Raw genomic sequence first — 23,687 nt, 5'->3', positions numbered from 1 at the left:
ATCAAGGAGCAAAAATAAATATCACAAACTATAGTTGTTTAGCCACAGACTATAGTTTTGACTTTTCAACATATTTTGAGATATATTATTGCAATTAGAAATAAAAACTGAAAGAAAAATCTGAATAGTAAGTACAACAAGATATCAAAAAGATTGTATCTTTTTTCAAAGACATTCTGAGGCATATTGAGTTTAGGACAAAAACCAAATTCCTATAGCTTAGGACAGCTAACTATAGTTCAAAAAAAATCAAAGTCTAAATGATTTATGAATTGCAGTGAAAAGCTACTGTTCATGTTACTAAACATTAAAAGAAATAATACTGAAAAAATTATGCTGATTCTGGATTTTGACAAATCTGTTTCTTATTATGCAATTTATTCTCTGATAATTTGATTATCATTTTTTCTCTGATAATACTGGCTTGATTCCTGGGTCAAGTAACTTCACTGACTCCCGTTTCTTGACTCCATCTACGGCACAGGTACAAGTTCTTTTGGCTTCTTCACTTTGCTTAGCTGTAGCTTGAAGTTGAGTTCACACGGATTTTTATGCAATAGAGTTCTGTCAAATTATTTTCCAAGAGCGTATCTACAAGAAGTTTCTAATATTACAAATTCCCCCAGTCTCTCAAGTTATAGACATTCACCTATCTCGCACCGTTTCTGAGACAGGTAGGCAGATAGTTACCAACACAATATTCCTTTTCCATTTGCAGATGGAGCTGCATCTCCAGTTCTGTCCTAGGAAGTTATAATGCTTAATCATTCTCTGCTACTGAGCGATCCATAGGGGATGCAGTTTCTAAGAAGATGGGCCAATTTGTTTGATGTCATCATCCCTCGGGGAATTGCATTTGCGACTGAGTTGAATGTTAATGTTCAGCATTCCATATTCTAAAAATGTCAGAAGGTCTACAGAATAATCTCTGTAGCTATTTCTTGGATGCAATGTCAAGAATAATTATTAATAGGTCTGCTATAAATATAAGCATTTGCCCTACAAAAAAACACTTCAAAGAGTATAAAATCCATCCCAGCATCTTATATATACCAAATCATGCACAATAATGACTCCCCGTATAATGATGGTATTAAGTTACAACCCAAATTCATGCCTGTGAAAATTCATTTAGTATTTTTCACTTACAGGCATCAGAGGAAAATGAGTTACGACAGTCTTGATACAGGCTGTGACAGAAACATTTGTCTTCCAATGCTTGTAAATAAGAAAAAAGGAAATAAGTATTGATCAGTGAAAATTTGACTGGATAAGAGTTTAGTCATTTATTAGTATGAAGCAACTGCTACTGACAGATCTAGTCTGTATAATGCACCGTACTGGGAGAAAAGGTTTTCCGTCCAGCCTAAGGATGAAATCAATAGTCACAAAACCATACCAATACTGATGCTCTACTCAAGTTCTGACTGAAGCTTTTGACAACTAGTTTCTGATTTTAAAAGAAGTAGGATAAGGGCTTTTATTAAGAGGCAAAAAAATTTAAGATTCATTTAGCAACTAATGTTCTCTATTTCCAACACCATGAGAACAACAGTATGTGAGCTAATTTTAACATGTGGAAAGAACATTTAATTTTATCAGAAGGAAACAATGAAGAATCTAATTTATTCTCCACATGTGTGCATAACCCCCATTGATATTAATAAGAGTTAAGCAGCCTATGGAGAGGAAAATAGGCCCCCAGATGTGGCAAAATGTTTTAAGAAAATTATCTGCAGCTTTCTAATGACCACAGAAATTATTTCTTTTTCTATGCCAGTGGAGATAGAAAAAGAGCTTCATATCCAGTCAGTCATGAAATGTTTCTGGCTTTCCCAAAGCTGTATGTATGTGAGCAGTGGTACATACACACGCTCACAGATGTGTACATGGGTGATGTCTCAAAGACTCACACAAACACATCCTTCTCAGTCGTTGCCTCTTTCCAACCAGGCTGATCCATGGCACAGGGCTATCTGAAATTCTGCTGGTCTTCTCACTGGCTGCTCCTCCCAACTAGGGATAAAAGAAGATAAATTTTGCTTAAGTCATATTTTTCGAATCTGAGTGTGTAATGTGCTGTCAGAGGTAGCTGACAGGACCAATAAAGGCTGGTGAATAACCTTACTTGCCCTGTGCCACATTTTGCCTTAATTCTACTAGCTTTGGTGAGTGTGGAGGGTTAATCTGGGTTAGCCCAGTGGCACTCCCACAGAGGGACGTGCTTTGACTTCATCCTTAACATTTGTACCAGTCATTTCCATTTTCTTTTCAGGATGAGATTTGATACAAGAGGGTCATCATTAGCAAGTCATCCCACCTAATTCTTCATTCTTCTGAGGCATTTCCTTCTGAAGATGTACAAATATTTTGCTGTTTCTGTGGTGGAGCTGTTTCCCTTCATTTTCTGAACTTTTTGAGAGCACAGTGCTCCTAATGCTCTTGGGCAAACCCACTATTACTAAATGGGACCTTTGCAGAATCTGAAAAGGTCATCCCTTTATTGGTGTTCACAGCAGGCATTTAACTGAATGACATCCAACTTTCTTTTCACAGCACTAATGGGGAGCTGCCCAGTCCTTGAAATCCTGCACTGTATGTTCTCTGTAGCCAAGAGCTTGAAGTCTTGAACCAAATCATCATCAACACATTTACAGCCCCCATTCTGTCCAGCTAAGCTCATGATGTGTTAATGTTACTTGCACACAGATACTTATTTATGGCTCTTTTACATACCCTTCATCCTATTTTCTCTTTAATGTGCAATTTTAGAATCATACCATTTGAGGCACTAATCTCTGATAAAATTCCCTAGAATTTGCATTTCACTCAATCTTTTTGTATGTTTCAAAATGTCAGCATAATAATGAGAGCAGGACTTCCGAGGTTTTGTTTTCTTTTTAGATCTGTGGAATGAAAGGCAGGTTGGGCACGGGCACCTCTGTTTATTTTCCTGTTGAGTCATAGACAATAGGATCTTCAGTCACCGATGAAAGCTCATTTGTACTCTGAATGTTTTCCTGTTCACTTAAGCTGATTTTATATAACATGCAAAATGAGTATTCAATATTCAATTAATTATGCACCAAATGGAGTAAGCCAAAGAATTGGCTTAATCAAGCATTCTTTTTTCTTTTAAAAAAACCTAACAAACCAACCCAACCAGAAACAAACCAAAGAAGAGCCATGACAGGTATTGCAGATAGGTTCCTGGTTTGACTATCAGGAGAGAATTTTTCCCTTCCTGGTATGGCTGATTACCTCTGATGCTGATTTTAAACTGGAGACTTCATTTTGTCTCAGTTTACTTTGTCAGCTTTTTCCATTGTCAGTCCTAGATAGTTGCTTAGCAAAGTTCTACTTATGCTACAGACCACATATATATATTTATAGTGAGCTATTTATGGTATAGATTTATTCTTTATTACCTTTTCATTAAAATGTTCCCTGTTGTGCTTTTATCTTTGCAGGCCCAATATGCTCCCCAAAATCACAAATAACAGGTTCAGAAATACAGATTTTATCAAAGTATTACTGGGAGGTTGGGGGGGGGGGGGGGGCGTTGATGATGGTGAATTTGATGAACGTTTGGTTTTAACTGCACTGGGACCAAGACCTGGCCCTCCCTTCAAGATCAGGGCTGTCACATACTTAAAATGGACCTGACTTAAGAAATGAAAAGGGCCCAACAGCCCAAATTGTAGGAGTTCCTGTCCCTATTGCTCAGTATCTCTATAAGTTTGTACTCTTTACTCTGCATACAAGGTAACTTTATCCAGTTCTGAGTGGAAGACAGCTTATCTTTTTTTCCTGGGAATTTGGACAAGAATTGGTTGCAGGATACAGGCAGTTTTATTTTTAACTTTTTGGTGGAACTCCATCATACCATCCTTTATATATTTTGGACTGGATGCTTAAAACTACAGCAAAGGATGTCAGCCAGAAGATATATGCTTGGAAAAACTGAACTAAATAAACAAGGTAATCCATGACGCAGTATCTTAGAATAAAGTTGAACCTATGAAAATCTGGAATTCCCCAGGATCATGCTTCAATACCTAAGATCTGCAGAACTTCTTTGATACTGACCCTTTTCTCACAAACCCATTAGAGCTCAAAATCCCATTTCCAACCCTCTTTGTGACTGAGAAATTATAAGAATAGATTTGTTGGTAAACCTGTGTTTACCTGACAGCTGCCCTTGGTGGAATGGTACTCAGTAGGTATATGGGGGGTTTATTGCTTGAAAGGATGTATTTTCATTTATAAATACTACAAAAGCTCTGAGCTTTGTGAGTAGGAATATTTGTCTCTCCTGGTTTATTTCCTCCACCCACTATTACATGAAAATATATATTGACATTGCCTTGTGGCATTACAATTTTTACTGTGGTGCATTATAGTTTCCAAAGCACATCACTTTTTATGATACATGGTAGCTTAAAGGGAAAAGCAGTATCCAGCAGGGAAATGAAGGGTGAAACACTGGCCTCTTTTAAGTCAGTGAGAAAACTATTACTTCCTTCAGCAGAGGCAAGGTTTCAGCCCAAGCATTAGGGGAGAAATGTGGAGCTGTACATTGATTTTATCTCTTAGGTAAAACCATAGAGAAGAGAAATGCCTTCATCTGGAATCTAGGATGCTTAATACCAGGACGCCTTTAGGAAATTGCATTACATAGCTGAATGGTATGTTGGTCCAATGAAATATCCAAAAATCTCTACATTTGACCTCTGAGTCAACAAATGTGGAAAAAAGAACCCAACTGCAAAACCATTATAGCCTGTAAAATTTCTGTTTATATATGTAATACAGAGCATCCGTATCTGAACATATTTAAGAATAAAACAGCCAAGCTTGAGGCTACCCCAGCCTATATCAGTAAATTGCAAAGTACACAAAATTACATTTAGACAGACTTCTATAAAGGGGTGGAAAACATTTATAAATAGAAAACACATTAAGATGGGAATTCTCCTCTAGTAGCTGACCCTGTATCATTTAAAATATTTGTAGCTAATTAAGAGAATCTGGTATCCCCATTAAACAGGGGAAATATTGAGATAAATAATTCATGAACATCTGAAGTAAATAACTTCTAAATAGATATTTTGACTAATTTACTTTTGACAAATAAATGAGCAAGGCTTTGTTTTTGCAAGAGTCTGATGAACGCAATTTTCGGTTCTGTAGCTGAAATAAAATTTATTTTGGACAACTGCAGATCTCATTTCTAAAGGCTCATAAGACATGACTTAGATAACAAATCATGCAGCTCCACCTCTATTTGTGAATTTTGAGTATCTGAATACATTTTTGCATTGAACAGTTGTCAAACAAATCCATTAGCCAAAATTTGTCAGTACCAAGAAATGCAGTGAGGATGCTGGAATAGCAAATAAATTCACTAATTAAATCTTTGTAGGTTTTCATACAATTCACATACAAGGGAAAAAATGACAGAAGAGTTAAAGCAGCTCTGCTCTGAGCCTTGCTCTTTCTTCCATCTTAATGAAAGAGTAAAGCTGAGGCTTTGATATCACTGCATTGTCATGGTAATTGGGAAGCTGTGAATTCAACATGATGACTTTACTGTAGGTTCAAGAAAGAGATGTTGAACTATGAGGAAAAGAATTTATTTAAATGTCAGTCTAGATAAAAGGCCAAAGGTTAATAAAAGCTATGCATTGTATGTCATGGAGCTTCATTTTAAGTATGATCTACTTGGAACCATTCTGTAAGAAAATCTCAGTTTAGCACCAGTAGGCCCATATTTCATACTGAGTTTGTTAATATGGAGTAACATGAGAATCAGAATACTCAGAAAAGGAGACTGATTGTTGTTAGGTTCTTCAAAATTATTTCTAGTCTTGTTTTTCCACCTCTTCACCTACATCAAATTATGTGGTAGTGCTATTGTTTCCAGTAATTATAGAAGAGAGGCTGAGAGCAGCTTTTATACAAACATGACCTTCACATTAAAATATGATCCCTTCTGTTCAGAGAAAGGCAATACAGAAACGTGGAGAAAATTCGTCTTTTCCTGTATATGTTGAACTTGTCTGATACTTGTTGCCTGGACCAACAAAAGGCTACACTGTCCAAAATTTTAAGTGTTTATGGATTGGTAAAAAATTAATTATCTGCTTAAATATTTAGTAGTCTTGGGTTCCATCCCTGGAAAAATTTAAACTAAATGCTGTCATGTTTCAAAGTAAGAGCCTGATCACGATGTAAAGGAGAACTACACTGCAAGTAATTTGGACTTTCAAATTCTGTTCTCTTAAGGCAAAGGATTTGAAAGTTGCTGCTTATTATTAAGAAAGAAAAAACACACTAAAATTTAATTTCACAAGAAATTTTTCTGTACAATTTTTTTTAATCAGGTCTAATGGCAGTTACGCAGTTGATGCTAGTAATTTCAATATCTTTATCAGCTTCCAATTACAGATTAGAACTCCACTGTATAAAAAACTTTGAAAACAACGTAACAGGGAAATTCTCTGCCCCAGTGAACTCTCAATCTGAGATTTAATTAAAATAGGATGTATGAGACAGGAAGAAAGATGAAAGGACAAATAGGATGAATGTTCATAAATTAGTCATAGCAGCAGGTTTAGCACTCACAAGTGATGACCAGCCTATTTGCTGTATGATTTTTGCAGAGCTAATAAAATTCAATAGACGCCTCTAGCTTGTTCACCAATTAAAAGTGCAGAGCTAAAAATTGCACCAGGTGTTAGGGGTCTCAAACCTTCCTCTTCAGAGTATGAGGAAAAAAGGGAGAAATCACAGCGAGTCTTGAACTACACCACCACCTGCTGTTGCAACCATTATGACTCACATAATTTATTCATACCCAAATACAGTGTGCATCTGCTATTTATTGATATTTTGGTTTATTTTGCTTATTATGGCTTGTGCTTATGTTGAGTAAAATTTCCAAGCACTGTGGAGAGTATATAAATATGGATTATATATTGCTTATAAAGACCTTTCCCTTTCATAACATCAAAGAATGAATAATGCATTTCCTCCCTTTCCAGCTGAGCAATATAAACATCAAAGGAAGGATTAGCATTTTAGGTCTTTGACAACACTAAATCTTTGTGTCATATGTCTTGCTGTCTTGTGCAGAACATTTATATTTCTATACTTATTACATAATCAAAGCAGTGGGCCAAACATCTTTACTTTCCTCTAATTTGCACAATTAATTAAACCCCCATTTTTTTGCCAAGCTATCTGCACTCACACCGAAGTAATAACTGCCAGTTTTCATCCTGAAATAAATTCGTTAACTAGATTTCAAACTCCTGTCCTCCCTGCCAGGCAAAAGTCTATGGCGCACAGTAAGCCACTGCTACTCTGCTGTAATAACCCAGCAGTCTGATATAGTGGATTATGCCAGATTCCATAAACATAATCTGAGATGCCGTGACTGCAAAACCAGAAGGGCTTTAAGGATTGTACAGCAGTCATCTACAGAGGCTTTGCTGCTAGGAGTCAACATGAAGCTGTAGTATTGGATGGGGAGGACCTACGGCTGAGGAGACTCAAGGTGCACTGATTTCAGGCCAGATTCTTTTAGGAGGGATCTTATGAAATGTCTCCTGTATAGCGGAGACTTCAACAGGCGGACGATAGCAATATAAATGATTGCCTGCCTTAGATGAATTTTTCAGACTGAGTAAGCCAGGCTGATGCAGAGATTCAGGTTGCTACAGGCCCTATCTAGTGACCTACCTGGTTTTTTTTTCATCTATACTTGTATTTCAGATCTCTTTTTCTGCAGCAGGAAGCATTCTGCCAAGCCAGTAAAAAGAAGTAAGTTCTAAGCAGAGATCTTTGCCTCCACGGTGAAAATGCCTACTATGTCTAAAGTTGAATGAGAGGAAACCAGGATGTTAAATATGTGTGGATACTTCAATATGCAATAAGCAATTTGGTCAAAAGGGAAAAATTTGGCTTTTTGAAGGAAAGCAGCACAGTTCTGCTTGCCTTCCTTTATTTGTTGTTTCTAGGTTTTCATCCTGCTGTCTGGGGGAAGGGTGACTTTCTGCTTGCTTTATCGCATGGGAACATAAAAACCTATTTATCAGCTAGAATTTGCCTCGCCTTCACAAAGTCATAACAAGTTAGCTATGATACTAATGACTGTGCAGTAGGCAGGTGGCCTGTCTGCCCCACAGAGCCTTTCTTTTGAAATAAGGACACAAACCAGTACATACCAGTTGGCTGGGGAACCAAGGCCACTCCAGAGGCCACTCCATAGCAGCACAGACATGTCCTCACCTGTCAAAGTCACTACAATTTACACCAATGGCTCTCCAAATGCAGGTCCTCATCCTGCTCATACCTATAATTTTACCAAAATACATCATTCCACCAGAGTTCCTGTGACAATGAAATTGTGCATGTACCTACACATCAACAGGTTCAGAACTACACTGTGAAAGAGAGTTACTTCCAAATGTAATTTGACTTAGTTTTCTGTTGGGTTCAATAGGTCTTGGGCTGTAAGACTTATTATTTGCTGTAATTCCATGGTATTTACTCATTTTTGGTTATTGGAGAACAAAACGTGTGTAAGATCCAGCTTGAATAGGAATCCTACCACGCAGAGGTATGGGAGTGGTTAATTAGGATATAGAAATAACCCAACACACTGAAAGTTCGGAGAAACTTTTTAGATATTTTCACAGATCTCTTTGAAAACAAGAAGCAATGCTTTTGGGTTCCTTTAATCTTCCAACTATTACTTTGGGCTTCCCACATCTATTAGCTTTTGGAATACAACAGCCTCTTGAGCAGTGAGTTTAATCTTACTTCCAATATCATGTTGCTAGCTGGGCTTTAGCATGAGGCAGGCAATCACTTCTTTGGAATTTAGGAATAGACTGAGGACTGGTTTGTTAAATCTTTGTTCTTTGACAAACTGCCTAATCTCTTCATTAAGAAAAAAAAAAAAAAAAGACAAAAAAAATGCCTTAAAAAACAAACATTGAAACTCTGTCAGTAAAAACTTCATTGAACCAAGCTAGAAGCAAGGAAATCTTCAAGGAATCTTTCCCAGGAATGAAAACCAGAAAAGCTTTCAGATCTTTCTCATGCGTAATACAAAGCATACAGTTTGGTATTTTTCTTTTGCAAGTCACTGTTAATGTTAATGGCAGTGTCCATCCATGGGGGATTTCTAAGGTCCTACCTAGGGAAATGTGATTTTTCTGAGTTCCTCAAAACTTTTGGAAGCTGGGACTTCTCATAAAAGTGCAGATATCATACAAAACAGGTACTACATTTAGTTCCATAGGGTGTGTGAAGTGGAAGATTTTTATCAGGGTTATACGAAGCATACACTTGTGGAAAGCCCAGGAATAGTCTACATCAAAGAGAGTATCTAGTTTACAATTTAAAGTTCATTCTTGTTACCTGAGTATTTCCACTATCAGTAGTGGCTCTATTTGGGTTCTGCACAAATTACAGTAAGACAGAATCTGTTTACAGTTTTTATAAAATAGAACTGAGATTTGATTACACTGTCTTCACTTTGCACTTTTTACACGTAAGAAGGCTACTTTTGTTTCATTTCAATTTGCTTCCCCTTTGATCTAGTAATTTCCCCTCTAATTTCATGGCTTTTATGTTCCTTGCTACTAACAAGAAAAAGGCCATCCTGTCTTGAAATGTTTCTTTTAACCTACAGTACATTTCACTTAACTTTATTAATTTACCTTCCAATGTTGTGGAAATTGAGATTACACAACCTCACACCTGCTCTTATCACAAAGATTATCAAGAGTTGCCTGTCTTCCAAAGGTACGTATGTTCACAACCAGACATGTTCAGACTCACCGACTTTGGACACAAAATACTTCATTTGCAATTACTGGAATACCTGGAGTAGTCATTCTCTGAAGAAGTTCCTCTCTTGCTTTATTCAGATTTATGGCTGGAAAAATAATTTAAAATTAATTATGAAAATTTCTTCTGTCTGCAAAATCTCAGCAGAGTGAGGGGGTTTTCTCTCTTTTAGGCTATTTACCTCTTTCCCTGTAGATTTTGTCAGTGCTGTCAACACCACCGTATTTCACCGAATCATATCAGACAGGTTTCTGACAGTTCCTGGAGAGCCATGAGGGCAGGACAGCGTTAGATTATGGAGGGAAACACGAAGACATATAACAGACTACAAGAAGACAAATACTAGAAAGAAAGATATAGCAAGAGGAGCAGAAAACCCAAACATGTAGGAGACAAGCGAATACCACTTCAACACATCATATACTCTGCAAGTGGAAAATTTACTATTACAATCTTGCTATTTACCATATTACTACAGTATTTTCCTACATCCTAGGTATCAGCCTGGTTTCATGACCTAATCCAGAAGATAAAAGAACTTTCTGCTGTTCTCATTTTGTCCCCAGCATTCAATATTTAAGATGTGTGGCATGAAATATTTGGCCAAAGGCCAAAAAGCGATGACACACCTGCCCTGTTTTTGTGCCCGTCACGTGGCAATTTACAGATTAGAAGGATTTAGTGCTAAAGCCTGGTTTGCAGCTCGTTCCTCCTCACACCGAGCAAGCCGTCATCGCAAAAAAAAACCTGGAAAAGCGCGTTGGCCCCAGCCGCGGCCCCAAAGCTGCCGGCGGGATCCCGCGGGACGCGGCGGCGGGGCCGGCCGCTCCCGGTGTCTCTGCCGCTAGAGGGGGCGGCGGTACCTTGTTTTCCCGAGCAAAAAAAATGGGAACCGACAGGAGGGTCTGGGGAGCCCGGCTTGGATTTTGGCCTCGGGAGGAAGGGGAACGGCTGGGTGTGGGTTACAGAGAGGGCAGGCGGCTTGCACGCTCCTTCGGGACGCTGTGTAGCTGGGCGGGTAAGGCTTGGTTTGCCAAAAAAACTTTAACGTGCTTCCTCGCTCGTCCCGAAGTAACTTTGTATGGCAGACTCGTTGTTACGAAACACGGAAGGCTCTCGTAAATCATCAAGGCAAATGGGTTTGTAGGCTTCTTATGGATCCCGTGCCAGCAAGACTTTGCCATGCCACTCGGCTTTTGACAAGCGTATGGCAGCCGACCATCTTCCTGCAGCCTCATTTTATAAACGGAGATGGAAGCTTTGGCTGGCGATAAAGCACTGCGAAGGAAACACGAAGGGCAGTCAACAGGAGGAAGCCTCCGAGGGATGCTTTCTCGGCTCTTCCTCTTTCCCACTTGCCCGTTAAGACACAGGGCAGCGGTCCAGGCTGCTGGGCCACAGACCCCCTCCGCGCGGCTGCTAGCCGGCCCGGCGGGCCCCCCCGTGTCCCCCCAGAGCCGCGGGGCCCCGGGCGGGGTGGGGAGGCCCCAACTGTGGCGGTGCCGGGGCCCCGCCGCGCCCGCGGTCCCCGCTGTGCACCTGGCAGGGAGAACCCGGTGCTGGTGCTGGCCTGGTTTTTATAAGAAAGCGGATGCCAGGAGGGAGGGAAAAACCCACACACACAGGGAAAAAAGGGAAGAAAAGTGAGGATGGGAGCGTGCCAGGCGGGGGGAGGAGAGCCGCGGGAACGGAGGGCGACCCGCGGAGGACAAAGGGCGGCGGGGGGCGAAGCCCTGCCCCAGGTGCGCAGCCCCGCTCCAGCCGTAGCTGCGCGGTCGCGGCGGTTCCCGGCGGCCCGGGGGGGGCGAGCGAGCGGGCGGCGGCAGGGCCGGGGTCGGCGGGGCGCCGGGCGCGGAGCCGAGGGGGGCGCCGGGCCGGGGCGCTCAACAGGCGCTGCCGCCCCGCCGGGCCAGGCGGCGGCACATGGCAGGAGCCGCGCTCGCCGCCAGCCCCGTGCCCGGCGGCGGCGGCGGGCGGAAAGGGGCTTGGCCACCGCTCGGCGGGGCTGCCGCGCCGCCGGGGCTCGCCCGCCCGGGACCCACCCTGCCCGCTCAGCCGGGGCCGGCAGCCCGGCCGGCAGCGCCGCCGCTTCCTTTGTGTGCGTGAGGGGAGCTGCGGCGGGCGGCGGCGGCGGGTCTCCCCGGCGGGCTGTCAGCGCTGCCCGCGAGGAGGCGGGGAAGGGAAGGGCCGGGAAGGGAAGGGAGGAGGCGAGGGAAGGCGCTGGCAGGGCGGCTCTCCCGTCCCCGTCACAAGGTGAGCCCCGCTCCCCGGGCGGAGAGAGGCACTTGGCAGCGCCGCGGGGCCTTTCCCCTGACCTGCCGGGCGGCTTCGCCCAGCCCCCGAACGCGGCCGGCAGCGCCTCGGCGGGGCGCCGCCGCTCCCCGTTCCCCGGCGGCGCGGGGAGCCGAGCGCGGGCTGCGGCGGCGGCTCAGCGCAGCTCGGCGCGGCTCCGGCGCTTTGCGATGGGCTGGCAGCAGCGGCGGCCGGGCAGCAGCGGGTGCCGACGCGGGGCTCGCAGCTAAGGGGCTCGCAGGAGGGACCATGGCCGCTTCCAGTAACTCCAGTTTGTCCGGCTCGTCGGTTTCCTCCGGTAAGTTTCTCCGGCGAGCGCCGCATTTCTCCCCTCCCTCCATTTTAGCAGGGAGCTACCTGTCTGCAGAGCGCCTCGCCGTCCCGAGCGCCCCCGGCCCCGCCGGCGGCCGCCGCGGTGCTCCCCAGGGGGCGGGGGGGGGGCGGCGATACCCCTGCCCGGGGCCGGCGGTCCCTCAGGCGGGGCAGCCGGGACGGGGGCGGCGCGGCGGGGCCCGGCTCGCCTCCCTGCCGTGCCTTTGTGTGGGGCGGGGGCGAGGGGAGCCCCGCGCCCGGCTCCCTGGCCGGGCGAGCAGCATCCCCCCGCCCCGGGTCAGGAGGGGGCGCGCCCGCGGCCCCCCGCGCCTCCACGGCCGGCACGGTACCGGGAGCCCCCGCCGCGGGGTTTGGGTGGCCGCGGCTATTCGGAGACCGCCTCGCCCTGCGGACGGGCGTCCTCTGCCGTCGTCCCCGCGGAGCGGGAGCGGCCCCGCACCCCGCCTCGGTGCGGCGTCCTGCGCGGGTGCTGCGCGGGGGTGCCCCGCCGGCCCGGAGACTGCCGGGCGGAGGTGCCCCGCGGAGCGCGTCGTGACACACACAGGGCGTTTTGAGTACTTTTGCAATATTGCGAACGGTTAAATTCCCGATCCGGATTAAAAAAAAAAAAATGCTCCAGGTGAAAAACGGCGCCAAGGTTTCGGCCGCGGGGACCCTGCGCTGGTCCGAGGAGCTTGGGCTCGCGCTGGGTTTTGGGGGTGCTGGCGGGGGAGGCGGGGCGCGGCGGCTTGCTGCCCCTCCGACGGGGAGGGCTGGCTCCGCTGCAGAGCCGCAGGAAAACAGGAAAGTTGCGGTGCATTTCTGAGCGAGGCAGCCTGAAACTGAAAGCAGTGATAGAACAGTACCCACCGCCTGCTTCTGAGCTGCCCAGCAGTTATTTTAATACTTAAGTTATGAGAAGCTGGTAGAGAGTAACATCCTGGCATTTTAGAGGGCTGAAGAAGTAAATAGAAGGATGAACAACTTCGGGGTTCAAGGGACTTGTGACTCAAGTGTTTTATTTGAGGTGCCAGATTGAGAATTTGTAAGAGCGCTTCTTAAACATAGCAGTATGTGCTGTGAAAAGCAGATAAGCTCCTTTGACTATCAGTACCACTGTAGGAAATTATAAATACATTTTAAAAGCAATGAGCAGCTATGTTTTTTTTAAAGATGGCGTATGTGACTTACACAACTTATTCTAGGTCACTGTTCCAGCGTGCGACACTTACAGCCAGATCCAAGGAAAGAACTGGGTCCTAAAAATGCATATTTACTCCAACTCTGTTAATAAAAAGCACAAACATGGCGAGCCCTGTTGCCTTAACTAGAAAGCACTTGAAAGAAGTGGGCATGAGAAATTCTGCCTTGTGTTCTTGTTCGCAATGCAAGAGTTACAAGACCAGAATGAGAACAAGCAAGAGTCAACCCAGCTCAATAGCTTGTTAGTTAAGGTGCTCATTTGGGCAATGTGATTTTTGTTGTATCAATCATTTGTATATTTTTACATCTAAGTTATGTGATAAAACCAGAAACAACCCTAAAAGGCCGGTCTGGAACTTGGGACTCTCTTCCTTGGTGCTTTGACCATTGAGCTGGGGAAACGTGTCCCCCATGTGCGTAGCTTCCTTGCTCTGCCAATCTCAAGATCTTTCCTGTATAGTGTTCCAGCTTCTGAGGAAGGATGCTGAGTGCATACCTCTGAATCCCCGCTGGCTTTACTGAATCTAGGCTCCAGGATCTCTCTCCTGAATTGGCAGATGTGTCTCCCTTGCAGTCTTGGTTCAAATGCCTGAACTGCAGGGAAGAGTGGGACTTCAGGCACACTCGGTCCGAGCAGTTGGTATCAGCGAATTCCAGATAGCCTCCTGCTCAGCAGGTGAATCTAGCACCAAACTTAACATCTAGCTGAGTAACTGAGCTCTGGGCTTTAGATGTACACACATAAGTCAGGGGTTTTGGCACTTGACAGCACCCTGCTTTGTATGAAGCCCTTAGCTACAGCCTACAGCAGTTTATGGTTCATCTTTTGGTTTGTATTTTTGCAAGGACGAGCACAGCTGAGCCTTGGCCAATGCTTGGGGCTCTTAGATGCCACAGTAGTACAACTAATAAATATTGTCAAGTGCTTCATAAAATAACTGAGTGCCCTTGGCTTTCATAACTTACAGCCTTGGAGTGGTTTTTGTTTTTGTTCTGGTGCATTCAGTCTGCATTTGTTCTATGCACATACTAATCAGAAGTTAAATTTGCTGCAGCATGATAAAGTTTCCAATATTAGCAGACATGCCATATCTGACTGTGTGCAGCTGTATTTTAGCTGTCTGTGGTTTTGGTTCTCAGAACTCAGCAAGTCTTAGAGCATATTGTTTACATATAATCTAAGCAAACAGTCTTGCTTTTAAATTTAATTTGGTAGAATTTGTATGTATGTTTAACTTACCAATATGAAGACTTCAAAATAGTATAATTATTTCTGTTCCACAGAAGAGAGAAGGTTATAGTATTCCAATACATTTTACAAATGGACAAAGGAAGTGAAGTTTGTCGTTGATAGCAGAACACCACGCTGCAGGACTCAGCCCTACTCCCATTGACTTGATGCTTGGCCTTGATCAAGCTGTGTAATGTGTTGCTGGATCTTTTTGCCATCTTTAAGAGCAGTTTAGTGTTTGTCCATCTCATAGGGAATTTCTGAACCAAATTAAAGCACTGCTCATAAAATCCTTTCAGATCTTGAAATAATCTAGGAACAATTACCATATTTGCAAATGCATTTTTAGCTTCAGCAAAACGTCTATTATTTTTAAGGTTTTTTTAAAATATGCTCATATACAAACATTGCGAGAAGAAAGAAAACTGTTCATCTTGAAGCCATATAAATAATGCGAGTTTGAGACCACTGTTAGGGTTTGCTGTTGGTTTGAGGTAACAACAGATCTGCCTCGCTTCTGTCCTTAAATTAGTGTCTGTAACTTCCAAATACATGGTTAGGTTTGAGCACTAGGACATGATACTTCAGAAAGTATAGGTGACTTGTTTGTTTTAAGAACTTCTGGGGGTAATAGCTGACCTGCATATGCATGAATACAAGCTGAACTGGTTGATAGCCAGATTCTGGCCCATCTGAACACAGTATGGTGTGTGGTGCAGAGCATCTCCAGGTTCCTTCTGGTCACATCAAGATTTTGGTTAGCCTCTATTGCCTGTATGGAAAGGCAAGGGTTAGCTAGAATCTGTCTTACAAGGAGTAAAAAGATTTATTGACTGAGTGATAGTAGTGGAAATTAGAGTCTGAGTGGCAGATGGGGATTTTCATTCACTTTTTTAAAGGGATGATTTCTTCTCTCTCGTACCCACCTTTCTTAAAATAAAGACAGTTCTCCTTCCTTAGACAGTGTCCATCTCTACTCTTCTTTACAGGTGAGCACAGATGTGTTGCAGGAACAAAGTAGTCACATTAGGCCCAGGGGAGGAAGAGTCCGCTCATGAATGCTGACTGCCGAAGCCCGAGAATGTGTTACTGCAAGTGACCATTTGCGATGCAACATTTGTGTTTCAATTCCTGCCAATTCATATCAATGAGAAAAAATGTTAAACAGTTCAAATACATTTTAAACAGTTCAGATATATTTAATGTGAGGAAGCTGCCCAAGAATTTTATGGTGTAGATACTCTGCTTGCTGCCCAAGATTTTTATGATGTAGATTCTGCTTGCCCACTTGTGTTTCTGTAAATGTGCAAGTGGAATTTATAGTCTTCACTTGAACTTGTGCCTACATTGAAGACCAGAATTTTGTCATTTATAAGCACTACCTGCACAGTGACATGGCAGCGTGGTTAGCTGTAGCTGTTGCAAGGATGGGGAGCTAACATTCATGGAAAGGTATGACTCCAGCTATAAACTGAAGCAAGTTTTGTACTTAGGAGTCTGTTGCTCCTATGTTTTCACAGCTAGAGAACCTGTCCCTCCTTCAGAGTTCGTGTCTGTGGTCTATATGTACTTGTCTCAACAGCCACTGTGAGGCTGCTAATTATAGGCTCAGTAATATTAGGTACTTGTCATGGGCCCCATCTGACAGGAGCCTATGAAGGATTTTTTTCAGTAAGCTAGCACTCACTGGTAACAAAATCTACAAGAGAGCTGGGGGTATTTGTATTGTATTTCTTCATATATCACTCTCTGCTTTTGGTGACAGAACCTAAGCTGCTCTGACTACCAGCAGGTATGTTTGAAGGTGGCTGGGGGAGAAAGAGGTATTCTGTGCTGAGGGAAGAAGGTGGCCATGATAAGGAGTTAAATTAAGTATTCTTCTTTGGACCTTGGGCAAATCTGCACAGCATATGAAGTGCTGAAATTGTAATTACTTCCACTGGGAAATCCGCTTTACTTTCCTGTAATCTCTTCCGTAGCACATGCCCAGGTGATCTATTAGCTGTATTCCTTGCAAGCCCCTACATTTTGTTCTCCCTAGATGATGTGTTGATTCAACCACAAGCAGCATCTTTTCTTTCTCTCCTGTCCTCTAAAGAGGACTGTACATGTTTCTATGCTTTCCTTCATGCTGCTTTCTCCTTAAAATAGACATATTTCCTTGCTGCTCCCCATCTTAGTATTGACCCTTATTCTCACTCATTCTGATCTTCCTTTTTTTTTAAACTTTTGTTGTTGGTGAAACTTTTCAGCTTTTTCCTGGCAAACAATTTACCTCTCCCACTTTGTCACCAGTTGCCTCCAGTTTCTTCCACCCAGTAGCCAAATACCAATTGTACACAACTGACGAACTTGACGCTCTGCTTGCTGGAATATAAATACAGTCCTGAGTGAAGAGACCTTTGTGGCCATGTCTGCTCTGCTTGTCTCAAGAACAAATAATACAGCATGCTTCCCAGCTAGGCTCTATGCAGTGGTATTCCTGGGCGTTGGATGTCTTGGTCTCTGCACAGTTGGGCCGTCCAAAGCTAATATGAAGTGGCTCTAAATCCCAGCTGCCTTTAGGGCTTTGAGCTCTGCTTGAAAAGTCTTCTGCCAGATAACCTCCCTGTAGCAGGTGGATAGCTTGAGCTATCTATCAGGTAAGGGTCTGCACTGAAGGTAAATGCAGATACAAGTCTGCTGAATCAGAGTGTGTAATCAGGCTTTCTCCTCCAGAAGGACTCGGACTGCCAAAACCTTTGCCTGAGTCTGAGCCTGTGTTGTGAGACTGGGAGAATTTGGATGGAAACTCAAGGCAAACATGTAAATATATGTGCCAGTGTACCCAGTATTTTGTGGTTTTTATGAGCTCCAAAGATGAATTTGCAGGTGTTAGGCTGAAGGGATAGCTCTGCACCTTTCTGCTTCCCATCTGAATTGATGCTTCTTCATGTGCTGTGTGCATTTCAAGTAATATCTGTTACTAGACCTGATGATGGAGTTGAAACACATAGGCAAGCTTTCTGCTGCAGGCCTGGAGAAGGGCTTGTGTGTCTTGTCGAGGTATTTTTACTTTTCAACTGTGTCTGCTGCTGTAATAAATGATACTGCTTCTCTGTGCATCCCCCCCTGCTTTTGTAAACTCAGATACCTCTGTAGAAGAAGACAGCTATAAATTCCTTTAAAATCACCAATTATTGATGATTTTTTTTAAATTGAAAATCAAAAACTGTTTTTCTGTCCTGAAGCTCAGCGGAAAAGGCCTTTAAATATAATTTAAGCAGCGATCCTCCCTTAGTTAATAATGAGGTTTATAGTTCATAAACTAATTCTTGTAATAAATTGAAAGGCAACAAATTGTTTTTTAAAGTAAATAAACAGTTATGTTGTTTAAAGGCAGCATAGTTCTCTACTACATGTTTTCATACACACTCTGCATTTGGAGAAGGATTAAAAAACACTTACCGAGGGAAGAAGAAAAATCTTTGATGGTTCCAGTAACTTAACAAGGTCAAAATAAAATATTAAAGGCTTGTGACTCTCTGGGGGTCACGAAGGTGCTATGATGTGAAATAGGCAGATATATTGTAAAAATGAAAGTCAACATAGGCTGATTTTAATTAAGATGCAAGCAAGTGAGAAGAATTGAAATTACTATTGTACACAGATTCAGGGAGATTCTAATTGGGGAAAAAGATTAGTAAATGAAAATAGGTGTTTATTCTCAATGATTTAATAGAAATAGTGTTGTGAAAATGGCACATGAAAGCTATTTAAATAATGCTGCTGTTATGCTGATAAGGTGCTACTTTTGATTTTTAAAAGGGCAATGAGAGTTCTTTTTATTTCTGTTCCTCATGCCAAGCTTCTGCTGGCCAGGGTGTTCTTGCTCTAAATTAAAACTGAAGCCTTTTGTATTTGATGATTATAAAGAACTCACCATTCTTATTAAAAATAATAAAAATTCAAAAGGGAAGAATGCCAGAGTATCCCATTCTGATGTAGTGATTGATTCAACAGTTAGTTACTGAATGTGTAGGCTGTGATTACTTAGAATAAAATAGCCTGGAAACTGGTACAATGCATGTCTGCTTCACAATTTAGTTTTTACTGGTACTCAGTAAAGCTAAAGTCTTCTTCTTACGGATCTGCTTGTCTCAAAGACATATGTGGAGGATCAAACTAACAGTCTTTCATGCTGTCATGAGGATGACCTTTTTGGATACCAGTTGAATTGACGAGTTCTTGCCTTCTGTTTGATGGTTCTAAGGAGACTTAAGATATGCCAAATGCTGAGCGATTGTAGGCAGGAATATTTTTCATTAGTATTATACACAGTCCTCTTGTATGTCCATGCCCATAATGTTTTACATGTTTCAGATAATAATTTGATTGTTACGGTGCATAGGTAAGTCTTAAACCTGGTATTTTAAGCAAAGAAATGGTTTAGGGTTTTTTTAAGTTGCTTTGTTTATATACATACCTTTTGGCTAAAGGGCAACAGTGGCTGGATTCACCTCCCTTGCAACACTGAGTGCTGGCAGAAGGTGTTCCCATGCTGGGGAGCCAGTCTGTTGTTGCTTGTTCTTCTCTCCTACAAAAGGAGGAGATATTTAGGAGATTAAATATTTGGAGAACTGTGTGTTAAGGAATGGCATATTAATATTGCATGAAAAAGCTTTTGTTGCGGGGAAATGTAGCAGGATTTATACAAGAAGCTATAAATCTGTAATTCTGTATATATCACATTCTTTACAGGTGTAGTCACAGTTCGTCTAAGAATTATATACAGTACCTAGTGTAAATGTATAGTTTTAACTGCTATGAATAATGACCCATTCTTGCTGCCTTTTTCTGACCTTTGATTATGAGAATGTAAATTTGAATTTTACATTTGGAGGCGGTTATTACCAACTATGAATCATGCACAATTCAGAAATAATAGTTTCATCACCCTGTTTTACTCAGCAATAACCCAAATCCCAGGGCTGGAGGGTGAGCGTATCCTGGTAGAAGGAAACTGATGTTGCAATAGTGTCCTTGCAACATTAACGTGCTTTAAAGTTGCCGATGAATAGGTTGAAACTTGACAGCACAGGCTGATGTGTTTGATAAGGTAAGGAAAGGTTAAAAGGTTTTTAAAATTCAGAAGAATGCACAAGTGTCGCATGCCTTGCTTCTGGTATTATTGATCAAGGTCATCACAAAAGAATTAGTTCAGTAAATAAGACATCTGTTCTGAGGATATCTTTATCAGACAGTCCGATTCCCCTGAGACAAGGTGTCTTCAGTACGGTATTATTACTGACAGTGTAGAAAGTACTAGGTGGGCCCTTTCTCATCATAAGTAAATCACGTGTCACCTGCTGTGACCTGTGTGTCAAGTCACATTTCTCAATTTCTTCTTACAAGCTTGTCATGTAGCTATACCTCTCCTTCCTTCTCACCCTCCCGTTGGCTGTTTAAACATCGCTTGTAGCTTTTTAAAAAACCCAACATGTTATGAAGTGTTTGTGGTGTTACGTTTTTTATTTCATCAAAGAAGAAAATTGAATGTTAGAAGAGATGGAGACCTCAGTTTGTAAATGAGGTTCAGCTTGTTGAGCAGATGTTTAATTGCTAAAAATTTGTCTTATCTTGACAGATCAATTGGTTAAATGTTTGGCTTCGTGTTATGGCAAGGAAGAAAAACAGCAAGCACACATCATGTACGGGCATACTGGGCACAGCCACTGCAAAGGCAGGCAGAAGATGCTGGGAGAAAGTGGTTCTTCTGCTCAAGCAACATGCAGTGTGCCAGAGGGCCTCTGCTGTGCTCAAAAGCACAAGTCTAACAGCTCTTTCAGCATTAAGTTTGCCTTCAAAAGACGTGGAGTATCTGTTGTAATATTTTTCTACTGTGTGAAGCTGCACTGATTCCGCGTTAGTTCCCCAATAAACTAGATCAGAGTGCCCCAAAGGAAAGAGAGGATGAGGGGGTCATGAGAGACCCTGACAGATCCTCCATTTTCACCTTTTCCAAAGCATCTCTGTGGTTGCTGTTAAAGACAGTTGTAAGGTTTTTTTGTGTGGCTGAACCCTACCTTTGTGTGCGTGTAGCACTGGACTATTTCTGCATGTTTTACAGTGCTGTGGCCCCACAGACAGTGCCAGCCCTTGTATCTCCCATTTTGAAGCAGTTATATTGTGTGTGAGCATGTATAGCTTAATAGGGAGCCATATCCTATCCTGGTTAGGAATTCAGGGTTAGGTACTTACTAGCACAGAGACATATATAAAATGTGGACCTCTTTGGCATGGAAAATTAGGGATGCTGGTGGCTGACGTGGGTTGTTAGCATGTTTAGATAACTTTACAGGAGAAAGATAAATCCACTGCTGCTAAAACACAATGGTATCACCTCTGTCTAAAGTCCCTCAGCCATATGTAGGTGGAGAAACTGGTGAAATATATACGCTATACACCTGCTGAATCCTTTTACAGTTCTTTAGGCATCCACTGATAGTTGCTGTGGGAGATAATCTACTGATCTGACCCGTCGTTGCTGTTCTTATGTATATAGCTGGTAGAGTTACCTCTGAGTCAGCACACCATGACTTCTTGGTCCTGCTTTCTACAGCCAAGAGCTCCTAAAAGAGAGGATAAATTTGGTGTGGGTTTGAAATATGGGATGTTGACATTCTGTGTTGCAGGTTAAAAAAAGCCCAAACACAAAACCCACACCTGCGTTGCAAGGAGATCTGATAGGGAAATCTTATGAATAGCATGCTGTACAGAACAGTATATAGATTTGTCTCAAACCCACTTTCTTCCTTTGAAAAGCCTTCTCCTTCTCCTTTGCTTTATGAACATATGACCCAGCTGGATTTATGATCCAGCTGCAGCTGGATCATATTTCATTCTTTTTGATTCCAATATTAAGACTAGCAATTAATGAACTTTTAAGAGTTAAAGCAGAGTTTTCCAAACATGTTTCCTCAAAAGTTCCAAGATTTAGGGCCTTACAAAAAGCCTAAATGTGGCAATCAAAATTCTGTAGTGCACAGGAGTGTCATAAAGCTGAATTAATTATTTGTAAAAGATTTTGTGTTTTAAATGAAAACCTCTTTATGAGCACAAGTTATTAAGTTCTGACCCTTCAAGCTGCTTGGTACCTTCTGTTCCTACTGCATTGAGTAGTAAATCAGCAGCTTACAGGACTGGGTAGTTGCTTATCCAAGTATTTTTATGCAACTTCCATTAAAGCAGCATGTGCTATTATGACGGGGCAAATTATTATAGGCTACATGGTAAACTTCTCCTCCTCCAAGTACTGGTGCATAACATATTTAATATTCAGTTCATTCACATCATATATATAGAGAGAACATGTCAATTCATTGGTGATAAATTTCCAAGGATTATGTACAAGACTTAAATTATACATAATTTGTATAAATACCTGCTTCTTGAGAGACCATACTCTCCATAACTCCTGATCTCCTGCCAGGCAAACCAAGATGATGGACAGCTTTTAGCATCATGCTGTGATAGCTCTGTATTTGTTTTATTCTGCAATCTGAAGCATGTAGTTAGATTGTTTTGTGTGGACGAACTTACTTACTGAAAAAATATTGAACCCTTTGATGTCTTAACAAAAATGGAAAGACGAATTTCAATTCTAAGCTTCCTCATGCTCATTTGTTTGCAACACTGGTGTATGTTGGAAATTTTGCTTAAGTTTAGAGAATAACAGTAAATAATGACTTAAATAGAACTGGCTGTTGTGGATGAAACTTTAGTGCTCCTGAGTGAGTGCTTGAGGCTGGGAGACAAACTGTGGAAATAGTGATTGACAGGCATGCTTTTTTCTCCTCTTCCATTATGACACTAAAAACAGCGTTATATCAGTAAAACATTGAGAAATAAAATGGATGAACTGGAGGGTGTAGGTAAGTAGATGTCAGATTGGGGAGGATTTATGAAATTATGTAGACAAGAAAAAGAGATGTTTTTATTTAGGTTGTATAGAGAGAAGAATACAGAATCCTGAACTCTCTATAAAGCAAGTTGCTGTATCAGACCATGTTATTTAGCAGAAGGAGAATTTTATAGGTTTTTAATGTAGAACCTCTGGTCATTTTGGTACCAGATGAGTACATCTAAGCATGTGGGACAGAAAAGCCTTAGGTCTGATACAAAATGTTGAATGTTGGATTCAGGCCTTATCTGATGTTTCTGAGTGAGCGCACAAGCAGGGGAGCTCTAAGGCATACCTGAAAGCATCAGTCACTGGCCATGAAAAATTAGGTAGTAACCTTTTTTTCTCTGACTGAACCAACAGTTGACTGCCAAAGTGAAGAAGCATCCTATGCTGTGGTAGAATTTTAGGTACACACATGATACAGTGTGATTTCTCGGATAGGGGGTTTCGGGTTTTTATGAAACTCTGAGAGCTGCATTTCCATTGACACAGCGCCTGGAGAGACCACTGTGGTGGCTTTCCATATTGCAGTTTGAGTGATTTCTCCTGCAATTTGAAAAAGTACCGTGAACATAAAACAAAGAGGTTTTCTGGGCATGCTGTTGGGTAGGTAGCATTGCTGGGTAGTGCTATTGTGCATTGCTAAACAGTTGTTTTATTTCCTTTCAGAAGTGATGGATTAGTTCATTCAATACTCTCCAAGAAAGAAAAAGCAAGAAATTATCCTCCCAAATCCATTAGATCGCCTTATACCATTGATTTTAAACATAAACCTGAAAAAATGAACTTTAAGTGCAAAACCAAAGAGTTAAGTGTATTATTTTTAATGATTAATGTAAC

The 23,687-nt window shown here is 42.1% G+C and overlaps 1 protein-coding gene across 1 annotated transcript in view; it reads left to right on the top strand.

Annotated features, from left to right (window-relative positions):
• The first annotated feature begins 12,049 nt into the window (after positions 1 to 12,049).
• Positions 12,050 to 23,687, top strand: part of CHN2 (chimerin 2) — a 163,883-nt gene continuing 152,245 nt past the window's right edge. Inside the window, exon 1 of the mRNA XM_074861854.1 lies at positions 12,050 to 12,454. Within this exon, the coding sequence (XP_074717955.1) occupies positions 12,406 to 12,454 (49 nt within the window). The 5' untranslated portion in view covers positions 12,050 to 12,405. The remainder of the gene's footprint in view (positions 12,455 to 23,687) is intronic.

This window comes from Strix uralensis, chromosome 1, assembly GCF_047716275.1.
Source record: "Strix uralensis isolate ZFMK-TIS-50842 chromosome 1, bStrUra1, whole genome shotgun sequence".
Classification (NCBI taxonomy): domain Eukaryota; kingdom Metazoa; phylum Chordata; class Aves; order Strigiformes; family Strigidae; genus Strix; species Strix uralensis.
This window is presented reverse-complemented; position numbering and strand designations above follow the sequence as displayed.